The sequence below is a fragment of the Hippopotamus amphibius genome, chromosome 7 (genome assembly GCF_030028045.1).
Source record: "Hippopotamus amphibius kiboko isolate mHipAmp2 chromosome 7, mHipAmp2.hap2, whole genome shotgun sequence".
NCBI lineage: Eukaryota > Metazoa > Chordata > Mammalia > Artiodactyla > Hippopotamidae > Hippopotamus > Hippopotamus amphibius.
The window spans coordinates 71,992,984-72,013,611 of NC_080192.1; the positions used below are offsets into that span (position 1 = coordinate 71,992,984).

The 20,628-nt window shown below is 42.3% G+C and overlaps 2 protein-coding genes across 7 annotated transcripts in view; both read right to left on the reverse strand.

The window, feature by feature from the left end:
* The window catches only part of LOC130857317 (interleukin-36 alpha-like), a 49,795-nt gene extending 40,645 nt beyond the window's left edge, over positions 1–9,150 (reverse strand). For all 3 annotated transcript variants that reach the window (XM_057742870.1, XM_057742871.1, XM_057742869.1), the window contains exon 1: positions 9,013–9,150. The gene's annotated coding sequence lies outside the window, so the exon portion shown is untranslated. The remainder of the gene's footprint in view (positions 1–9,012) is intronic.
* LOC130857316 (interleukin-36 gamma-like) lies at positions 1,782–19,945 on the reverse strand. 4 transcript variants are annotated; one of them, XM_057742865.1, is made up of 5 exons: positions 19,880–19,945; positions 10,408–10,469; positions 9,832–9,939; positions 9,013–9,152; positions 1,782–5,095 (listed from the first exon to the last, which is right to left on the reverse strand). In XM_057742865.1, exons 2-5 carry the CDS (start codon positions 10,448–10,450, stop codon positions 4,886–4,888), a joined length of 501 nt encoding a protein of 166 aa, XP_057598848.1. In that variant the 5' UTR covers positions 10,451–10,469; positions 19,880–19,945; the 3' UTR covers positions 1,782–4,885. The 4 variants fall into 4 exon arrangements, with proteins under 4 accessions (XP_057598848.1, XP_057598850.1, XP_057598851.1 ...); XM_057742867.1 differs by lacking the exon at positions 19,880–19,945 and adding an exon at positions 19,689–19,776; XM_057742868.1 differs by lacking the exon at positions 19,880–19,945 and adding an exon at positions 11,004–11,024.
* Between the last annotated feature and the right edge of the window lie 683 nt (positions 19,946–20,628).

A 20,628-nucleotide genomic window follows, 5' to 3' on the forward strand; every position in this document is an offset into this window, starting at 1 on the left:
GTCAGTGCCACTTTCGGCAAGTCACAGCCACACCATGCACCCCTCTTTCCTCACCCATAAAATGAAAAGGCTAGAAGAGGTGATATCATTAAGAAAAACTATGCAATTCCTGGGAGAGGAGGAGGAGGAAGGTGAAAAAAGTGAGAGAGCAGCATTGACATATATACACTACCAAATGTAAAATAGATAGCTAGTGGGAGGTTGCGGCATAACACAGGGAGATAAACTCGATGAAGGGTGATGACTTAGAGGTCTGGGATAAGAAAGGTGGGAAGGAGTCACAGGAGGGAGGGGATATATGGATATATGTATAAATACAGCTGATTCATTTTGGTGTACAGCAAAAACTGGCACAAGGGTGTAAAGCAATTATATTCCAATAAAAAGCTTTAAAAAATAGTACTGATGAATCCCATGGCAGGGCAAGAATAAAGGTGCTGTTGTAGAGAATGGGCTTAAGGACATTGGCAGGGGTGGGGGGAAGCTGGGATGAAGTGAGAGAGTAGCATTGACATATATACACTACCAAATGTAAAACAGAGAGCTAGTGGGAAGCTGCTGCATAAGACAGGGAGATCAATTAGATGATTGGTAAAGGCTTAGAGGATTGGGAGGGAGGCACAAGAGGGAGGGGATATGGGGATATATGTATAAATACAGCTGATTCACTTTGGTGTACAGCAGAAACTGCCACAACAATGTAAAGCAATATTACCCCAATAAAGATCTGAAAAAAAAAAATATCCAATTCCTGGAAGAGGAGGTGGGAGAAGGTGAAAAAATTATTGTGTGCTGTTTATTTTTAATTGAAATGGAGTTGATTTACAGAATGTTTCAGGTATACAGGAAAGTGATTCAGTTATATATTTACAGATACAGATACCTATGTCTATATATATATAGATATTCTTTTTCAGATTCTTTTCCATTATAGATTATTACAAGATACTTCCCTGTGTATACAGTAGGTCCTTATTGGTTATCTATTACACATATAGTAGTGTATCGGTTAACCCCAAATTCCCAATTTACCCCTCCTCCCTTTCCCCGTTGGTAGCCATAAGTTTGTTTTCTATGTTTATGAGTCTATTTATGTTTTGTAAATAAGTTCACTTGTAACATTTTGTAGATTCCACATATGAGGGATAGCATATGATATTTGTCTTTAATCTCTACATCCATCCATGTTGCTGCAAATGGCATTATTTCATTCTTTTTTATAGCTGAGTAAGATTCCATTGTGTGTATAGACCACATCTTCTTCATCCATTCATCTGTTGATGGACGTCCATGATGCTTCCATGTCTTGGCTGTTGTAAACAATGCTGCTATGAATATCGGGGTGCATGTTTCTTTTCGAATTAGAATTTTCATTTGTTCTGGATATAAACCCAGGAGCAGGATTGCAAGATCATATGGTAACTTTATTTTTAGTTTTCTAAGGAAGCTTCATTCTGTTTTCCATAGCAGCTGCACCTATTTACATTCCCACCAACAGTGTAGGAAGGTCCCCTTTCCTCTATTGCGTGCTTTGCAATATCATGCTAGAGCATTATCTACCAGGCCCACCCAAGCTTCATCTTACTCTCGACAAATACCACTTTGTTTGACTCACTACTTACTGTTAACTTGTAGAAAATAAAGAGCATGTGACTTTTGGCCAATGGAGATGCCAATGACACACGTCTGATAGAAAAGATAGTGTACAAAGTTTGCACTTTAAAAAAAAGAAGTAAAGCATATACCTAGACACATGGAGGAAAACAGAAAAGGAGCTGTGAAAGACTAAGCAGTTGCTTCATGAAATAGAAAGCAGTTGGCTGAAAAATAAGACTGAGGCAGGAGAATATTGCTTTTTTTTTTTTTTTTTAATTTATTTTATTTTTTTATTTTTTTGGGGGTACACCAGGTTCAATCAACTGTTTTTATACACATATCCCCATATTCCCTCCCTAGGAGAATATTGCTTTTAACCATAGACATGCACTCTTTTGGTAAAAATCTTCATTTAAATAACTTTCTAAAGTCTAAGAAGTAAAAACTGATGTTTCATTGACATGAAGAATGATCCATTACAACCATCGCTCTCAGGGTTTGGGGGCAGCATCCTTAGTCCCCATGCCCAGCCGTTCATGAGTCAAGGGACAGTGTCTTCAGGAAACAGCCTTTGCCCTTTCAGCAATGCTGGTGCAAGAAGATGTGAGCCCCAAAGCAGCTCGACAGGAAAACATCCCACTCAACTGTGTTCTCTGTACTTGTGATTTTGGTGGCAAGGTTCTTAATTCCCCCACTGGAATCCAAAAGGCCCTCTCCCACTGCATCAAGGCCCTCTGTGGGCATTTACTTGCTAAAAAGCCAAAGGAACTCACTCCTTCAATGAACATTGGCCTGGAGCTCACGGGACTCAAATGTAAGAGTATTTGATACAGCAAACATGTGACAATCAGGAGTGCACCAGGGAATCCTCAGAAAATGAGGTTGCTACTCACAGGGGCCTTCCAATATTTCATACCCTGTGCCATGTTGTGTATGGCAGCTGTCCCCATCCTTTTTGGCACCAGGGACCAGTTTCATGGAAGACAATTTTTCCATGGCTGGGGTGGGAGTCGGGGGGGTGATGGTTCAGGCAGTACTGTTAAGGATGAGGAGCGACAGATGAAGCTTCCCTCGCTTGCCCACCGCTCTCCTCCCGCCGTGTGCCCTGCTCCTAACAGGCCACAGACTGGTACAGGTCCACGGCCTGGGGGTTGGGGGCCCCTGGTTTGTGATATTGCTCAAATGTGACGGGTAAACAAGGGGTGCATAGAAGTCTGCTCTCTGGGTTTCACAAGCTATGAGATAATTATGTTTTCATTTATGTTTGCTGTTGGCTTGTTTGTTTGCTTGTTTGTTCGTTTGTTTTTTGGCCAGCCCACATGGCATGAGGGATCTTACTTCCACGACCAGGGGTTGAACCCGGGCCCACAGCAGTGAAAGGGCCGAGTCCTAATCAATGGACCACCAGGGAAGTCTTTATGTTTTCATTTGGATTACACTCTAAATGAGTTATCAGAATCTCTTCTGGATGACTAGAATGACTGCCTTAACCCAAGCCCAGCCACATGGCACCAGGATGCATATTACAGCTTTGCGTGAGCTCCTATATGTGCCAAGTGACTATACAGGGTGTCATAGCGCCTTCATGAACAAAGATTTCACAGTAGAGAAAGGAGATGGGAAACCTGAATCATTACACAGCCTGGTACGATGCAGATGCCATAGCACTCAGAACCACAATCATGTTACAAGTGAATGTGTCATCAGATCCCAATTGTCAGAGCAATCGATAATGTAACAATGTAAATTGGCAGATGAGGCAACCTGTCACCATGTATTAGCAGTGAGTGTAGTACTATATATCCAGTCACTAAGTCTTCTATTTGATATTCCAGAACTAATTAGCTTACTGCTCACTTTAATGTTGACTATTATAAACTGCATGCTAAACATATATTTCACTGAAGAAGAAAATTATTGCAAATCAAGAAACACTGCATTGAAGCGATGCTTACTGAGCGCTAACTAATGTACCTAGTAGAGTATGTGGTCTCATCGTCCGAAAGCTTTTTTAAAACATTTAAGCTACTGGTGCTATTTCGTTGACTGTATTTAAGCAAACATAATTTTCTGCCTTTGTAGTATCAGAGTCAAAATAAGAAATCTATGGGATACAGAACTAGATCTGACCTACAACGTTCCACAATTATACCCACAGTCAGTTATTTCATCTCATCAGAATATATCATGTGAAGCACAGCTGGTGGGAAATTTAGCCCCTCTGTTCCAAAAAAAGGCACATTTACTACAGATGTTTAAAGGCAGTGAGAATGTCTAAAAGGAAAAGAAAGCAAGGCTGTGAGACTACACAGAAAGTAGTCAAATCGGGGTGCCCTTTTACATGCACTCTCCCTCCCACCACTCTATCACTGTTGATAAGGGCCCTCCCCTCAGCTAAGCTCCAGGACAGGCTCACCCACTGCAGTGTCCTCATTCAATTCCTCTTGCTAATTTCAGTTTCCTTCTTGTTTCACTTTATATCTGTTTTAGCTTTCTTATTGTATAAACACATGGAGTTTATATTTCGTTTTATTTTATTTATTCATTTATTTTTGGCTGTGGTGGATCTTTGTTACTGTACACGGGCTTCTCATTGCGGTGTCTTCTCTTGTTGTGGAGAACGGGCTCTAGGCACACGGGCTCCTGTAGTTGTGGATCACAGGCTCTAGAGTGCAGGCTCAGTAGTTGTGGCACAAGGGCTTAAGTTGCTCTGTGGCATGTTGGATCTTCCCGGACCAGGGATTGAACTCATGTCCCCGGCATTGGCAGGTGGATTTGGTCTTATAGTAACAGATTAGAATTAGACAAAGTTATTTAATTAAGAATTGTTTTACTTTACAAGTTCCTAACCCTTAAAGGGATGTATTACACTCCTTGCAATATACTAGCAATGTATAGAGATTATGGGAAATAGAATCCCATTAGTAAAGGAAACAAAGCAAAACAAAAACAAAGATCAGCTCTGTGCTAGTCCCGGGATCTTGGGTAAGATTCATGAGCCCTGAGGCTTCTTCATAACCACACCTGGGAGAGGCTCCAACTGTTTTGTGGGTCCCAATGTCATCGCACAAATGGCTGGAGGGATGGACAGTTTCAGCTGAAAGGAGAGCCCACATTCTGCTTTTGAGTCCACGTTCTATTCCTTGGTTGCCACAAAGTCATTGCTTCTTCTCCAATTCATAAAATAAGATGAGAACAGCATCGATGTACAATGACGCTGAGATAATATCGATGAAAACACGCTGAGAACTTGAAATTATAAAACAAAGCTGCCACCTCTAGGCTGAGTTCAATCCTTGAAATCTATATGGAAGGCAGTATTGTACGTTGTCCCCAGCTCCGAAGTGAGAATGATGGGCTGGCCTCTCTCGGAGGAGGCGATGAAGCAGCCGGGAAAAGCCACAGACTCAAAGCTGGAGGTACTGCCTGTCTGGCTGTGGTAGAAAAGGAAGGGCTTCACCGGCTCAGCTTCGTTGTACAGATCCATTATCTTCCGGTCCTGAAACAGGACAGAAAATGCCAGAAGGAGCAGCACAGCCTGCTTGAGTAGTTCCAGCTTACTTATACACAAGCAATAAATGTTCCAAGTTGGAGCAACCAACCCTCTGCATCTATTAGAGCAGCCTAGAAAAGCACATTCCAAAGGAACAGCAGAGAGCGCACACATGAAATCTCACCTTTATGGCCCCCACCCTCAAGTCCAGAGTTGGCATGGAGTGACACAGGCACAGGTTCATGAACAAGTAGCCACCCTTGAATGACAAATTGGAACTCCTCACCCTAGAGGCCGCAGGGGACCCCACCACCCTTCCCCCAGGAAAAGTAAGGAGATGCAAATTTGCATCAGGAAGGCAAGGTCCTCCCTCACCAAAGCTGCATCCCTGAGAGCCCTGCTCCAGCAAGAACACATGCTCTGGCAAAGGACCACCAGGGTGTGGGGTACAAGAGTTTCCAATTAATTGTCAAACACATGAGAGAGGGCAAAGCCACGTAAAAGGTACAAGAGGGGCTAACAAATCAAAGGACTGGCACTGAAATGAAATAAAGTGTATAGAACAATCTGAAAAGGTTTTCTATATTGTACATAGAAGTATATTTGTAGATGTGTATATTCATATACTCACATATCATTATATTTAGGTAAGGTAAGTATTTCTAAGTAAATTACATTATGTCCACGATCTCCAAGGAGACACAGGAATGGTCCATAATTCAGCCACATTCCATCCTGAGTAGGGGGAATTTTCCCAAAAGATTCCTTTATTGAGTTAATGGCATCCAGTTAATCTACCCAATTCTTTGGGCAGCCAAAAACCTAGGTGTCATCCTTGATACTGCTTTCTTTGATTCTTCAACATCCAACCCAGCAGCAAGGCCTATGAACCCTATTTCCAAAATCTTTCCTGAATTGAGCCATTTCTCACTCCCTCCCCCACACCTGCTCCATCCCTACCACCCATTCTCCACAAAGCAATTGAGTGAACTGTGAACTGAAATAATTGAATAAATAAGATCATGTTACCTTCCAGCTTAAATGTCTTGAGTGATTTTCTTGGAATTATGACAAAATTCAAAGTCTTTAACAAAGACTGCAGGGTCGACATCATGCAGCTCTTGCCTACAGAGCTGAAAATGTACTGTGCAGTCCTCATCTTCTTAATCACACTCCACATTCACTCTGTCAGCAAAGCCCATTGACTCAATTCAAAATATTTCCAGAATCTGACCTTTTTCTTCCTACCTGCATGCTATCCCCATATCCGTCAGATCACACAGGATCGCCTCAAAGCCACTGACAGGAATTTCCCCCTTGTCCTTCACACTTGGCTCTCAAGTAACAGTCAAAATAATCCCTGGTGGTCCAGTGGTTAAGAATCCATCTTGCAATGAAATGCAGGGGATGTCGGTTGGATTCCTGGTTGGGAAACTAAGATCCAACATGCCACGGGGCATCTAAGGCCAATCACTGCAACTACTGAGCCTGCATGCCACAACTTCAGAGCCCACATGCAGCAGCTACTAAGTGCGGGCACTCTGTAGCCCACCAGCCACAACTAGAGAGATTCTGGTGCATTGCAAACGGAGAGCCTGCACGCTGCAATGGACAATCCCACTTGCTGCAAATAAACCCCGACACAGCCAATAACTAACCAACTAAGTAACTAACTAACTACCTACATACATGCATACATATATACCTTTTAAAAGATCTGTCCATTCATGTCACTCTTCTATTCAAAACATTCTAACAATGTGAATTGACTGAATTAATTGGTTGAAGGGTTAAAGTCCTTTTGAAGGTGGCCAAGGTCTTTCACCATCTGCCTTTCTCTGAACTCCACCTCCTCTCCAGCTCACTCCTGGTCCTTGAACTTGCCCTCACTGGACACTCTGCTGGCTCCCTCCTTTGCCTCCTCTCCTGTCTGCTAAAATCTCACCTTTGCAATAATGCCTGCTGTACTCTTTACCATGCAGCCAGACTCCAGCTGTTGCTGGTACTGGCAGTCTCTTCACCCGACTCTAATCGTTCTTTCCCAGGGAACACAACACCCTTTCACATGTCACAGATTCATCCATGATGATACCTCTTATGGACGACTTCTCTTCTCCCACTGGAATGCAAGGCCCAGGAGGGCAGGGCTCTTTGCCAACCTGTGCACTGATGACTCGCAAGTGCCCTCAACAGGCCGGCGGCCAGTAGGAACACATATATTTGCTGACTTGGATTATATTGGGTTGAACTAAGTTTAATTGCTGTAAACTGAAGTTTCAGAAACAAGTTTCTACTAATAGGCATTTATAAAGAAGAAAAACACAAAACCAACTAGAGAGCTTGACAATTAACATAGTAAAGATTGAAATTTCGGGAAATACAAGGTGAAGGATAATTTAGCAGACAGGGTGAAACGTAAAAGGTAATCATGACCTGGGATATTGAACCAACAAATTCTCCCAGAATGCAACATGAAAAAATAAAAGACAGAAAGAATGAAAAATTAGGTGAAGAAAAACATTTTATAAAAAAAATCATTTATTCTTTATATAATTTTGACATTTTCCTCTAAATGACAGTAGAGGAGGATTGTTATTTCCCAATACTTAAACCAGGGGCTGAACTAAGACGTTGTCTATTAGCGTATAGTGATCAATGTTTTCTTATTTGATGGGGAGTCTGAAAGGACATCCCTTAGGATTTGAGTTTTGTAAAATAATTCTAGCTGCTGTGGTACACTAGCTTTCATCAAAATTAAATTAATAGTTATTAAACATATATAGCTATAACTCTTATTAACCCATATCTCATCAGGATTGGATTTTAAGAAATGTGAATATGAGAAATAGCATATTTATACTATGGCTTTAGGAAAAGTTGTTATAAATGGTACGTTAAATTTGCCTCCTCTGAAAATTTATATCATCTTTCTCATGCAACTTACACAAACTGACAACTTTATGAATATTTCTACTGGAAGGTGTAAGTCAATTGGAATTTTTAAATTAGGGAAACTGAATTTTCAGAGAAATTTCTTATATTGTATCAAATTTTCATGGAAAGTTGTATTTTTATTATTTAAAACAAATAAATCTGAACTCCTGAGGGTCAAAAAAAAAGAAAAAAGAAAAATTAGGTGAGATATTGAAGGAAGATCTTGAATAACTGATGAATAGAAATTCAAAAAGGACAGAGGAGACAGAATGGAGAGAATATACTTGAATAAACATTTATAGAGATATGGATGGATCTAGAGTCTGTCATACAGAGTGAAGGACGTCAGAAAGAGAATATCTTATGTTAACATGGAATCTAGAAATGATGAACCTACTTGCAGGGCAGAAATAAAGAGGCAGACATGGGGAATGGTCCTGTGGACCCAGGGTTGGGGCAGGTGGGATGTATTGGGAGAGTGGGATTGATATACGTGTGCTGCCATGTGTAAAACAGATAGCTAGTGGGAAACTGCTGTACAGTGCAGGGAGCTCAGCTTGGTGCTCTGTGGTCACCTAGAGCATGGGATGGGGAGGTGGGGTGGGAGGGAGGTCCAAGAGGGAGGGATATATGTATACATATAGCTGATTCACTTCATTGTACAGCAGAAACTAACACAACATTGTAAAATATCTATACACCAACTTAAAAAAGAAAAAACATTGCTGAGAATGTCTGACTATTTAAGAAAGATGAGTCCTCAATGAGTAAGGGGCAGGATAAATCAAATTGAAGTCTATTGCATGCACATCACTCTAGAGGAGTGAGGGACACTGGAGGATATTTAAGAATATCCTCCTTAAGATCTTACCCTCCTTAAGAACAAGGAGGGGGTTTCCTTTTTAATTATAACATTAGACTTCCAAACAAATCAATTTCTTAGAAAAGAAATTAGGGTTTATTCTACTTTGTTTTTTTGAGTCACTCACCTTAAGCTGCAATTTGGGCTGTCCTCCGATGTCCTCACAACACAGACACATTTCTGGACTCTGGATTCCCAAATAAATGGGATTCCCTTTGTCTTTCTCAAGAGAGTCTGGATTCTTGTTTGTGATAATAGGGACAGGAACTGTTAGATAGGAGGGGATATGGTGTCAGTGCCCTTTTGAAGTCAGAAAAGACCAGGATCTTCCAGGCAAGGCTGGAAGAGACCTTAAGAGTATAATCCCTACCACACCAGACCCACAAAATGGCCAGCCCCATATCCATTCACTCATTCATTCATTCATTCATTCACATGAAGCACCAATCACTGCGCTAGGAAATGCAGCAAACACAAAGAGTTAAACAGGAGACAGACCCCACCCTAGAGATTTTCACACCTCTGCTTGAAAACCTGGAGGTGAGACGCTCCAACCCCAAGCAGCCACTCTGATCCTTGGAGAGCTCTGTTCATTGGCAAGTGTTGCCTACTGTGATGTTGAAATCTGCCTTCCTGTGCTATCCAACCAACTAGTCCTCTTAGGACACCAGAAGTCAAGGAGAACAAGCCATTCCTCTTCCCTAAGACAGGCCTTCAGGTCACTGAAAGCAGCTCTCCTGCTTCCCAGAACGCCGCTCCACTCTCTCTGCTCTCTTTGCCCTGGTCCCAGACACCCCTTCCCAAGCAGGTGTGGAATTCTTCCCCCTCCAACTGGGCCCTGTTATAAAGCCACACTTTTAATCAAAGTCAGGGTACCAGCATCCCATCCACACTGATGTGAGGGGGCTGCCTCCAAGGATCAACCACCTGATGACCTCTCACCTACCTGGAGCCACATTTTCACTCCGTGGAACTGCCACCAGGACCTGACGCTGAAAGGCCCACACCTGCTGTCTCAAGTCAGAGACTTCTGCAACCCGAGGTTTATCCATTGCTATTTAAATAGAAAAGAAATGTGATGAAATATGATTAAGGTTGCTTTGCCAGATGCTAGGAGAGAGATCATCTACTCTAGCCCTTCCGGAAGCATGGCTCAGGGTTTACACATCAAAACCAGCAGCTCTCACATGACACTTCAGCCAGACTTTATTTCCAGTAAAACTGTGGGCTCTGGTGAGGAGGACAAGGGCTGTAAGTGGTCTAAGAGGGTAAACCCTCATCCCCATAAGTACACATGTGTCAAGGTCCATCTACTGTCTTTGACAGCCACATTGTGCTTGGTCCCAGACCAGATCTGGAGTTGGAGCAGTGAATAAGAAATGGTCCTCATCCTCTCGGTCCAGTGGGAGATGGACAGCATTGGATGGTAAGATCCATATGCAAGAAGGAGCAGAGAAGTCTGGGGTGTCCAAAAGAGACAGGCATAAGCATCCCCGGTCTCCTGACCCCATCCACACATCACCTAATGGATGGATTCTTCCATGGTCTTTTGGAATGCCTGCCATAGCGAGGTTGTCTCAGCACCTGTGGGGACAGTGATAGGAGATGTGAGCCTCAGGAGACATTTCAAGACCCTCCAGGGACACTGGTTCTTAAGATCCTGATTCTGGGCAGGGAGCTGGGAAGCCTGGCCTGATACAAAGCCCTTGTCAGAAGATCTAGGCCACCGCCTGGGACAAAACCTCAAGGCAACCTCAGGGAAGGGCTATCAAGCAGAATTTTCCTCCACCCAGAGATCCAGCCAGGAACAGTATCCCCTTAGAGGTTCCAAGGCCAGGCATGACTTTTGACCTTCAATACCCCACAGCTCCCTGATGTCTGTGTCTCCTCTTCCCAGCAGCCTTCCCCACCAAATTCATGTGCCTGGGAAGAGGGGAGGGACCCAGGCCAAGGCAGCTCTGCCAGGATCCTAGCAGACCCCCAGTAAGAAGCAGCTACCCACACAGCACAAGACATGGACCTAGCCTGGCATGGCTCCACCCCTCACTGAGCCCTAAAGCACAGAAAAGATGGATGTATAAGAATCAAGGGACCTTTCAGCTATCCGCTGGCAAGAACCTTTATCAAAAGTGCAGGGGACTGAATCGCAGCTCCAGGCGCCCTTGAGAACAGTGATGGGCTCTGACAGAGTGGCCAGTATTTATCTGGAGAGCACAGGGAGGTGCCAGTTTCCTCAGTGGGGCGTGAGCATCTTATGACACGAAAGAGGAAAGCCAGATCTTCCTGCCAGAAGATGCCGTGAGACTCAGATGAAGAAATCACAGCATCCGCACAAGGCTGACCTGCCTGGGCTAGTCGAGAAGTAAGCACTGAGCCAAGCCTCAGCAACAGGGTTAACGACAGACCCTGGGTGACTCAGGAAGGAGAGACTGAGAGACTTCCCCACCCCAGTTCTCCTGCTGTGTCGCTCGGTGACTAGGACTGGACATACAGGCTCTAAGTGAAGAGAACCCATCACCTGGGGCCGGGAACTTTCATCACTGCAGTCCCACTTAAAAAGTGCTGTGATGCTCTGCAGAGCTCTCTCCTGCCCATTTTCAGTCAAATAGCCCCCCTTCCGGGCCACCACTTTCTGACTTCTGTTACCATAGATTAGTTTGATCTGGTTTTAAGCCTCAAACAAATGGAACTATAGACTCTGTAGTTTTTGGGTCTTGCATTTTTTTTCACACAGCATCATTCTTTTGAGATTCATCACTGCTGTTGTGTATATGAAAAGTTGTTCCTTGTGTTGCTGAATAGAATCCCATAGCACACCCCAATGGGTAATATGTCTGTAATTAAAATATTTGTGTTTAAATCTAAAAAAAAAAAAAAAAGTGCTGTGATGGCAAAATTAGCTGTGGGCTCAGGCATGAGCCATCTGGCATTCTCGGCCACCCAACCTTTCCACCTCAGGCCACCCCTGAATGGAGGGTTAGGCTAAAAGCTCCTCCCCCACTCTTTCTGTCCCTCCGAGATGCACCTCCATTCTCTTGGGAGCCACAGGCATTGAGCAACACACACTTAACTGAGATAATCTTGGTCCCTGCTGCCCCCAAATATAGTGGACTCCAGACCAGCCTAAGGACTAATGAGGTAGGTAGTGATTTCTCCAAAAACAGAGTCCCAGATGCCAACCTATCCCTCACTCTTTGTTCTAGTAATGCAGGACATTTTTAGGGCCTATACAAATGGTAAGTTATTTTTCTATATGTTTCTTACACACACACACACACACACACCATCTGCTGAGGTTACTTGTAAAAGTTTTCTAATACAAGTTAAGTTGACTGAAGTGAATTTCAGAAGGCAGCCTAGATGCACTTACAGCCTCATATTCATGTGGGGGGAAAAGTACTAAGAATAAGATAGAACCTTCTAGGCAAGCATCTCCATAAGTCCCTCTTACCAACCCTGAAAACAGCCTTCTTGCTCAACCTCTCATACATTTCACCCCCATCTCCTTTTTGGCCTTAGAGGGACATGGTCTTTTCCTGTTGAGGCCTCCATCCCATCTCATTTGGTGTCTAGAGTGTGCTTATGAATTTAGACACTTCTGTTCAAAGCCAAGTTCAGCCAGTGTCACCTCTTGAATCCCCTCCACCCAGCTAAAGAGTCTCTCCATTATGCATCAGTCAACATATCCCCTTTCTTGGGATGCTGACCACAAAACAGCATTGAAAAGGCCACATATTCTGGACCCCAAATTCCTTAGGTCTCTGTTTCAATCAGGATCCAGTCTGGAAAGCAGAACCCACACAAGCATCTGCAAACAAAGGGAACTGAACACAAGAAACTGGGAACACATATGTCAGAAGGCTGAAGAGTAAAAAGGAGTTGCCGAGGTATCCCAGATAGCACCCAATGTGGGAAGGAATCAAGAGGAAACAAAAGAATCTAGGAGCTCAAAGGAGGAAACTTGTAGGACTGATGCTTAGACCTCAGGAGGGGTTCTTCTGCCAAACTGATGCTCAGCCCTCGGAAAAGAGAATATAATCTTCTGGGGGCATAAACCACAACAGTGGAGATGATGGGTCAGCCCCGGAGATGCTCAGAGGACCCAAGGGACACAACTCAGGGAGCTGCATTTTCACTGATTCAAAGCCTTTGGGAGCAGGTTGGTTCCATCACATGCAAGAAAGCCATAGTGACTTAAAGAAGACAGAGGTCATTATGGTATTTTACAACTGCTGTGTGACTTCGGAAGAGACAGTGTTTTCTCTTCATTTCTTCAGCAGGCTTTATTATTCTGTTCTCCCAGCCTGATTAATGGCAAGGCTGATTTTTGCTTTCAGTCCTGAGCAAGTTTTGACTACTCTCAGATTTTGACCTTTTTCAGAGTCAATGGGCCTGAGTAGGGAAAAAAATGTTGACACTAAATTCTATTATTAATAGTTTTACTACATTTCACCTGAGTTCGTAAATTATTTAATGGGAGAATACATGTAAAACTGATGAATTCTGAATAAGGCTTGTATTTCAGTTAATAGTGCATATCAATGTCAATTTCCAGGGTTTGACAATGTACTATGTCTCTGTAAAATTAAGAAGATTATATATATATATGGCTTTTGGGAAAAAAAGGCGGGGGTGATGGGAATTCACTGGCAGTCCAGGTTAGGACTCCACACTCTCACTGCCGAGGGCCTGGGTTCAATCCCTGGTTGGGGAACTAAGATTCCACAAGCCATGCATCCAGAAAGAAAGAAAACAAAAAGAAAGACAAAAGAAAAGAAAGAAAAAGAAAGAAAGAAAGAAAGAAAGAAAGAAAGAAAGAAAGAAAGAAAGAAAGAAAGAAAGAAAGAAGGAAGGAAGGAAGGAAGGAAGGAAGGAAGGAAGGAAGGAAGGAAGGAAGAAAGAAAGAAAGAAAGAAGAAAGAAAGAAAGAAAGAAAGAAAGAAAGAAAGAAAGGGAAAAAAGAAGGAAAAAGCAAGCAAGCAGAAAGAGAGAGAGAGGGAGAGAGGAAAGAAGGAAGGAAGGAAGGAAGGAAAGAAGGGAAGGGGGGAAGGAAGAAAGGCAAGAAACATACCCATAGAGACATCAGATTTTGTAACTATTGTACACGGAGCATAAAACAACTGTCCTAAGCACTTTTAAGAAACAAATGACACCAATAAGAATATTTTTCTAGAACAGCAAATTTATGAAAAGTGGAAAATTTAGAAGGTAAACAGTATCTTTTGTACTGTAAAACACAATAAGCAAAATACAATAAGCCAATATGTGTATTTGGCAACAGACAGCACACAACAGAAGAATTAGAGAATGATGTTATCAAAGGGGTGGTTTAGGAATTTCTCGGGCTTGTCCTTTCCCAGGAACATCAGTTTCAATAACTCTCCATGCATGAAAATACCTTCACAAAAGCTAAGGATTCCAGGTAAGGGATTACAGCACTTGGGTGGAGCACAGAAATAGGAAAAGATGCACTGAAGAAGGTAGGAAAGACAGTTTTGCATTACTCCCATCACCCCTCCCCTTTGGAGAGAGACATCCAACCTATGGGAGAAGGAGGTGAAGTAAGGACCAGATTTCACAGTGGACTCCACCACTGGCACTTCCCAGCACCAGACCACCTCTTGTGGCCCCAGGCTCTTGGCTGACCCCAGCATCAGGCCAGTTCTCATGGCCCCAAGTTCCTGGTGGGTGTGCATAAAACCAGGCTACAAGCCCACCCCAGCACCAGGCAGGCTCCCATGAACCCAGGTTCCAGGCAGGCTCCTGACCCTCCCTAGCACCAGGCTGACTCCATGGACCCAGGCTCCCAGCCTACCCCAGCACCAGGATGGCTTCTACAGACTTAAACTCCAGATGAGTTTTCATGGAATTAAGCTCTTGGCCTGTACCAGTGCAAGTCTGGTACCATTGGCCCCACGGTCCAGGTAGATTCCTGTGGACGTAGGCTCCTTACTCATCTTAGCACCAGGCAGCCCCCATGGCCTCAGGCTTTAGACAGGCTACCCTGGACTAGGTTCTAGGCTCATATGGAGGCAGGTTCCCTGCCCAGCCCAGCATTTCACTGCCCCCACAGCCCCAGCTTTCAGACTGACTCCCAATTCTCCAACTTCCAGGCTGGCCCCATGAATTCAACCCCCAGGTTGGCCCCATGAGCCCTGGAACTATGGGCTAGAGGATGATTCCTGCAGCCCAAGTTTTCAGACTCATCCAAATGCCAGGGTGACCCAGGTAGCTCCAGCTTCCAGGCCAGCTCCTGTGAACACAGCCTCCAGGCCTGCCCCAGCACCAGGCCAGATCCTGTGGACCAGATGCCAGGCCCACCTCAGTGGTGCCCAGCAAATAACTGGCCTGCACAGATCCAGGATCAGGCCCACCCACACAGACTCATGTTCCAGGCTTATCACCACAGACTCAGGCACCTGGCCAGCTCCTGTAAACTCAAGCACAAAGGGAGGCCCAATGGATCCAAGCAAGAGGTTTGGCCACCTGCTGACCTAGGCACCAGACCTGCCTGCCCAAGGACTCCAGCAGCAAGCCCACCCATGGACACCACCAGAATCTCTGGACAGGCTGACTGGTGAAGGGCTTTCCCTTCCAAAGCCAACTGCAAAGACAGGAAGAGACAACAATTTCTTTAAATACACAGATTCCAATGAGGCCAAAAGGGTCACAAATCATCAAGACAACATGCCACAAAAAGCAAACTAATAAAGCTCCAATGACTGGCCCTAAATAAGAGGAGATAAATGGACGGATAAATAATTCTGAATAATCCTCTAAAGAAATTCAGTGAACTACAAGAATACACACACAATAAACCAAATTTAGAAAAATAATGCACTTTTAAAAAATGAGTCCAACAAAGAAACAGCAACCATTAAATAGCGATAAAAACAAACAGAAATCCTAGAGTTGAAGGACTCTTCAACTCTGCAATGACTGAGCTGAAGATTTCCATACACAGCTTCAATAACAGACTCAACCTAACAGAAGAAGGAATTAGAGCAACAGAGGACAGGTCATTTGAAATTATTCAGTCAGAGGAAATAAAGAAAAAAATAATAATTAAAAATAGAGACGAGGGCTACTATTTCAAGATGGTGGTGCACTAAGATCCTGAACTCACATCTCATGGACACAACACATCTGCAGCTGTATATGAAATACTTTCCTCTGAAAAAGACCTGAAAACTAACTGAGCAGTGCATCCACAACAAAGGATAAAAGGGCCACATTTATATGGGTAGGAGGGGCAGAGATTTGGTGTCACCAAAAACCCCGCTTTGGCATGGCAATCCACAAGTGGGAGAGATCTCAAAAGAATATGGAGCTTTACCCTGAAGAGTGAGGGGTTTGTGCTCCACATCAGTCACCCCAAACCTGGGGACCAATGCCAGAGAGATGAGCCCACAAAACTTTTGGCTTTGGAAAACAACAGGGTTTATGTCCAGAAGAAGCATAGAGCTTTAGGAACCTGCTCCTTTTTCTTTCTTTTCTTTTCCTTTTTTTTTTTTTTTTTTCTTTTCTTTTCTTTCCTTTTTACTTTCAGGCTATGTTGGGCCTTTGCAGTTGAGCAGGCTTTCACTAGTTGCATTGAGCAATGGCTACTTTTGGTTGGGGTGCAAGGGCTTCTTATTGCAGTGTCTTCCCTTGTTGTAAGCATGCATGCAGGTTTCAGTAGTTGCAGCACAGGGGATCAGTAGTTGTAGTACAAGGGATTAGTTGCTCCACAGCATATGGAATCCTCCTGGATTAGGGATCACACCCTTGTCCCCAACATTGACAGGCAGATTCTTAACCACTGCACCACTATGGAAGTCCCAGAGAACCTGCTCTTAAAGGGCTCATGCACTGACTCACTTGCCTTGTGACCTCACACAGGAGTGGCAGTTAAAGGGCAGATGGATTGTGTGGAGGAAATCCACTTGTTTGTCTTGGGGTGACTCCCAGCGTGGCAGGAACTTGCTGGGACTCTCTCTTTAGATGGAGGCATTGGTAGGCATCATCATTGAATTCTCTTTCTGCCTTGCTGCTGTCAGCACTGGTGGGTGCCACTTTGGCACTCTCCCTCTCACCTGCTAGAGCCAGGAGGCACACCACACCACACCATGCCCCAGCTGTGGCCCTGCTACATCTAGCAATTTCCCACAGCCCACACAGGGATGTCCCTTGATTGCCTATTTCTGGTGGCCAGGGAAGTAGTGCATCTGGGTCCCATGGATCATCTCTGCATAAGGCCACTGCTTTAATACTAGGAGAGGTAGCTGTTTCACCTAATATTTAATAGAAACAAACACAGAGAATCCAGCAAAATGGCAAGACAGAGGAATATGTTCCAAATGAAAAAATCAATATAAAAACATCAGAAAAAGATTCTAATGAAACAGAATAAGTAATTTAGCTGTTAAAAAGTTCAAAATAAAGGTCATAAAGATGCTTATGAAATCTGAGAGAAGAATAGATGAACACAGTGAGAACTTTAACAGAGACAGAAAGTACAAGAAAGTATGAAACAGATATCACAGAGCAGAAGAATACAATAGTTTAACAGAAAAAAATACACTGGAGAGGTTAAACAGCAGACCAGATGAAGTAGAAGAACAGATCAGTGACCTGGAAGAGATGGTACTGGAAATCACCCAAACTGAGCAACAAAAAGAAAACAGAATTTTTAAAAGTGAATATAGCTTAAGAGACCTGTGGGAAAACAACAAGCAGAATAGAATCCACATTGTAGTGGTCCCAGAAGAAAGGGAAAACGGGGCAGAAAACTTATTTGAAGAAATAATGGCTGAAATCTCTAACCTCTAACTTTGATGCCCCACTTATATTAATGAATAGATCATCCAGACACAAAGTCTATAAGGAAACATCAGCCTTAAACAACCCATTAGGCCTCATAGAATTAATAGATATATACAAATCATTCCATCCAAAATCAGCAGAATACCTTCTTCTCAAGTGCACATGGAACATTCTTCAGAACATATCATATGAACCACAAAACAAGTCTCACAATATTTAAGAAGATTGAAATCATGTAAGCAACTTTTCCTATCACAATGTTATGAAACTAGAAATCACTTACAAGAAGAAAACTGGAAAAACAATGTGTTAATCATTTAACACTAGTGTAAATGTTAGAGAGCAAAATTATTAAAAATAACTCTAATTATGATAATTTCTTAAACCATACACAATATAGAAGAGGAAAAATGACACATCAAAAGTACAAAATATTTCAACAGGAGTAGAAGTGTAAATGATCGAAGTTAAGTTGTTAGCTTAAAATAGGCTGTTCTATGTATAGGATGCTTAACTAAGCCTCATGGTAACCAAAAAACAAAAACCCACAGTATATACACAAAAAAATGATGGGAAAGAATTAAATCATACTAGTGCAGAAAATCATCAATTCACCAAAAAAGGAATCAAGAGCGAATGAAAGGAATAAGGCATTATGAAACAGAAAGAAAATAATTAATAAGATAACATTACTACATTCTTACCTATCAATAATTACTTTAGGTTTAAATGGATTAAATAATCGAATTAAAAATCATAATGTGCCTTAATGGACAAAAAACAAGACCCAACTATACACTGCCTACAATAGACTCACTCTAGTTTTAAGGACACATATATATACTCATCGTGAAGAAATGAAAAAGAGTCCCATGCAAATGGAAATCAAAAAAGAGCAAGGCTAGCTATAGTTATATCAAACAAAATAGATTTTAAGTCAGAAACTCTAACAAGAGACAAAGAAGATCATTATATAATGATAAAGGGGTTAACTCATCAAGAGCATAGATAATGCTCTGTATATGTATGTGTGTGTGTATATATATATATACTCAACATTACAGTACCAAACATATACAACAAATATTAACCATTCAGAAGAGAAAAAAAGACAATAATGCAACAAGAGTAGGGAATTTCAATACCCCATTTTCAAAATGGATAGATTATCCACAGAGAAAATCAATAAGGAAACAGGGGACTTGAATGACACTTTAGACCAAGTGACTCTAACAGACATATTCAGAATATTCCATCCAACAGAAATACAATACACATTCTTCTCAAGCAAACACAGATATTCTCCAAGATAGATCATATGTTAGCTCACAAAATGATCCTTAACAAATGTAGGAATATGAAAATCACACCAAGTATCCTCCCTGACCATAATGGTTGGGAAATCAATAACAGGAGTAAAAGTGGAAAATAACAAGTAGGTGGAAATTAAACAACATGCACCTGAATAACTAATGGCACAAAGAAAAAAATCAAAAGGGAAATTTTAAAATACTTTGAACCAAACAAAAATGGAAACAAAATATAACAAAACTTCTGGGATGCAGCAAAAGCAGTGCTAAGAGGAAAGCTTATGATGATAAACACATTAAGAAAAGAGAAAGATTTCAAATAGAGAAGTTAGCTTCATATCTCAAGGAACTAGATAAAGAAGAGCAAGCTAAGCCCAACGTTCACAGAAGAAAGAAAATTACAAAGATCAGAGCAGAAATAAATGAAATAGAGACCAGAAAAACAAACAAAAAGATAAATAAAAGTAAGAATTTGTTTTTCGGAAAGATAAACATAATTGACAAATTTTTAGCTAGACCAATTAAGAAAAAAAGACAGAGGACTCAAATCAAATCAAAAATGAAAGAGAAGACATAACAGCTTACATCACATAAATACGAAGGATCACTAGAGACCACTATAAACAAGTATACACCAACAAATTAAACAACTATAAAAAACTCCTAGAAATATGCAAGTTACAACTTACCAGATGATTTCCCTGGTGAATTCTACCAAACATTTAAAGAGTTAACTTTGCAAACTCTTCCAAAAAACTGAAGAGGTGCAAACAATCCCAAACTCATTTTACTAGGCTAGCATTATTGTGACACCAAAGCTGGATAAGGACAATACAAGAAAAGAAAACTATAGGGCCCAAAACAATATAGCCCCACTTACCAAGTATGACTGTGCAACTTACTAGCAACAGGGACCAATGCTGAGCCCATGATGTGGCAATATTCTTCAAGGAAACCAACTAATCTCAGGGTGGAAAGTTATTACATCACATCTCTTCCGTTTTGAAAGGGCAGCAGTTTGTCCTCACAGGGATTGATACATATGCCTTTCCTGCCTTCAGAGCCTCAGCCATCACCACTATTATGGGATGCCTGATCTACAGGCATGGACTCCCACACAAGAGAGCATCCAAGCAAGGAATTCATTTTATGTTGAAGGAGAGGCTAAAGCAGGCCCATGACCTATGAATCCACTCTGTAGTATGCTGGCAAATTTTTAGCTATTGACCTCCTAGAAAGAAAACAAACAAAATGTAAGCCATGACTTGTAGTATTTGTCCATTTCTATGGTGTAAATATTCCCACCCTGGGCAATTTCAAACTACAAACTCACTTGCAAAATCTGAAAGTGCAACATTGGGCGTTTGCAAGCCAGAATGAACCAACTCCACTCCTTCCCTGGATCCATTGTTCCATCCGGAAGTAGTCAACTTCATGGAGCACTGGGTGGCCTCCTGAAGGTACAACTAATGTACCTCTAAGTGGCAGTACCTTGGGAGCATGGGAAGCCATCTGTCAAGATGCAGCATATGCATGAGGAGGTAGAGTGCATTTTACACATGAAGGCAGGGAGTATTACACTTGCAATACTTGAGGAACTCAGGTGATCTGCTTGGGTACCTCTTGGTA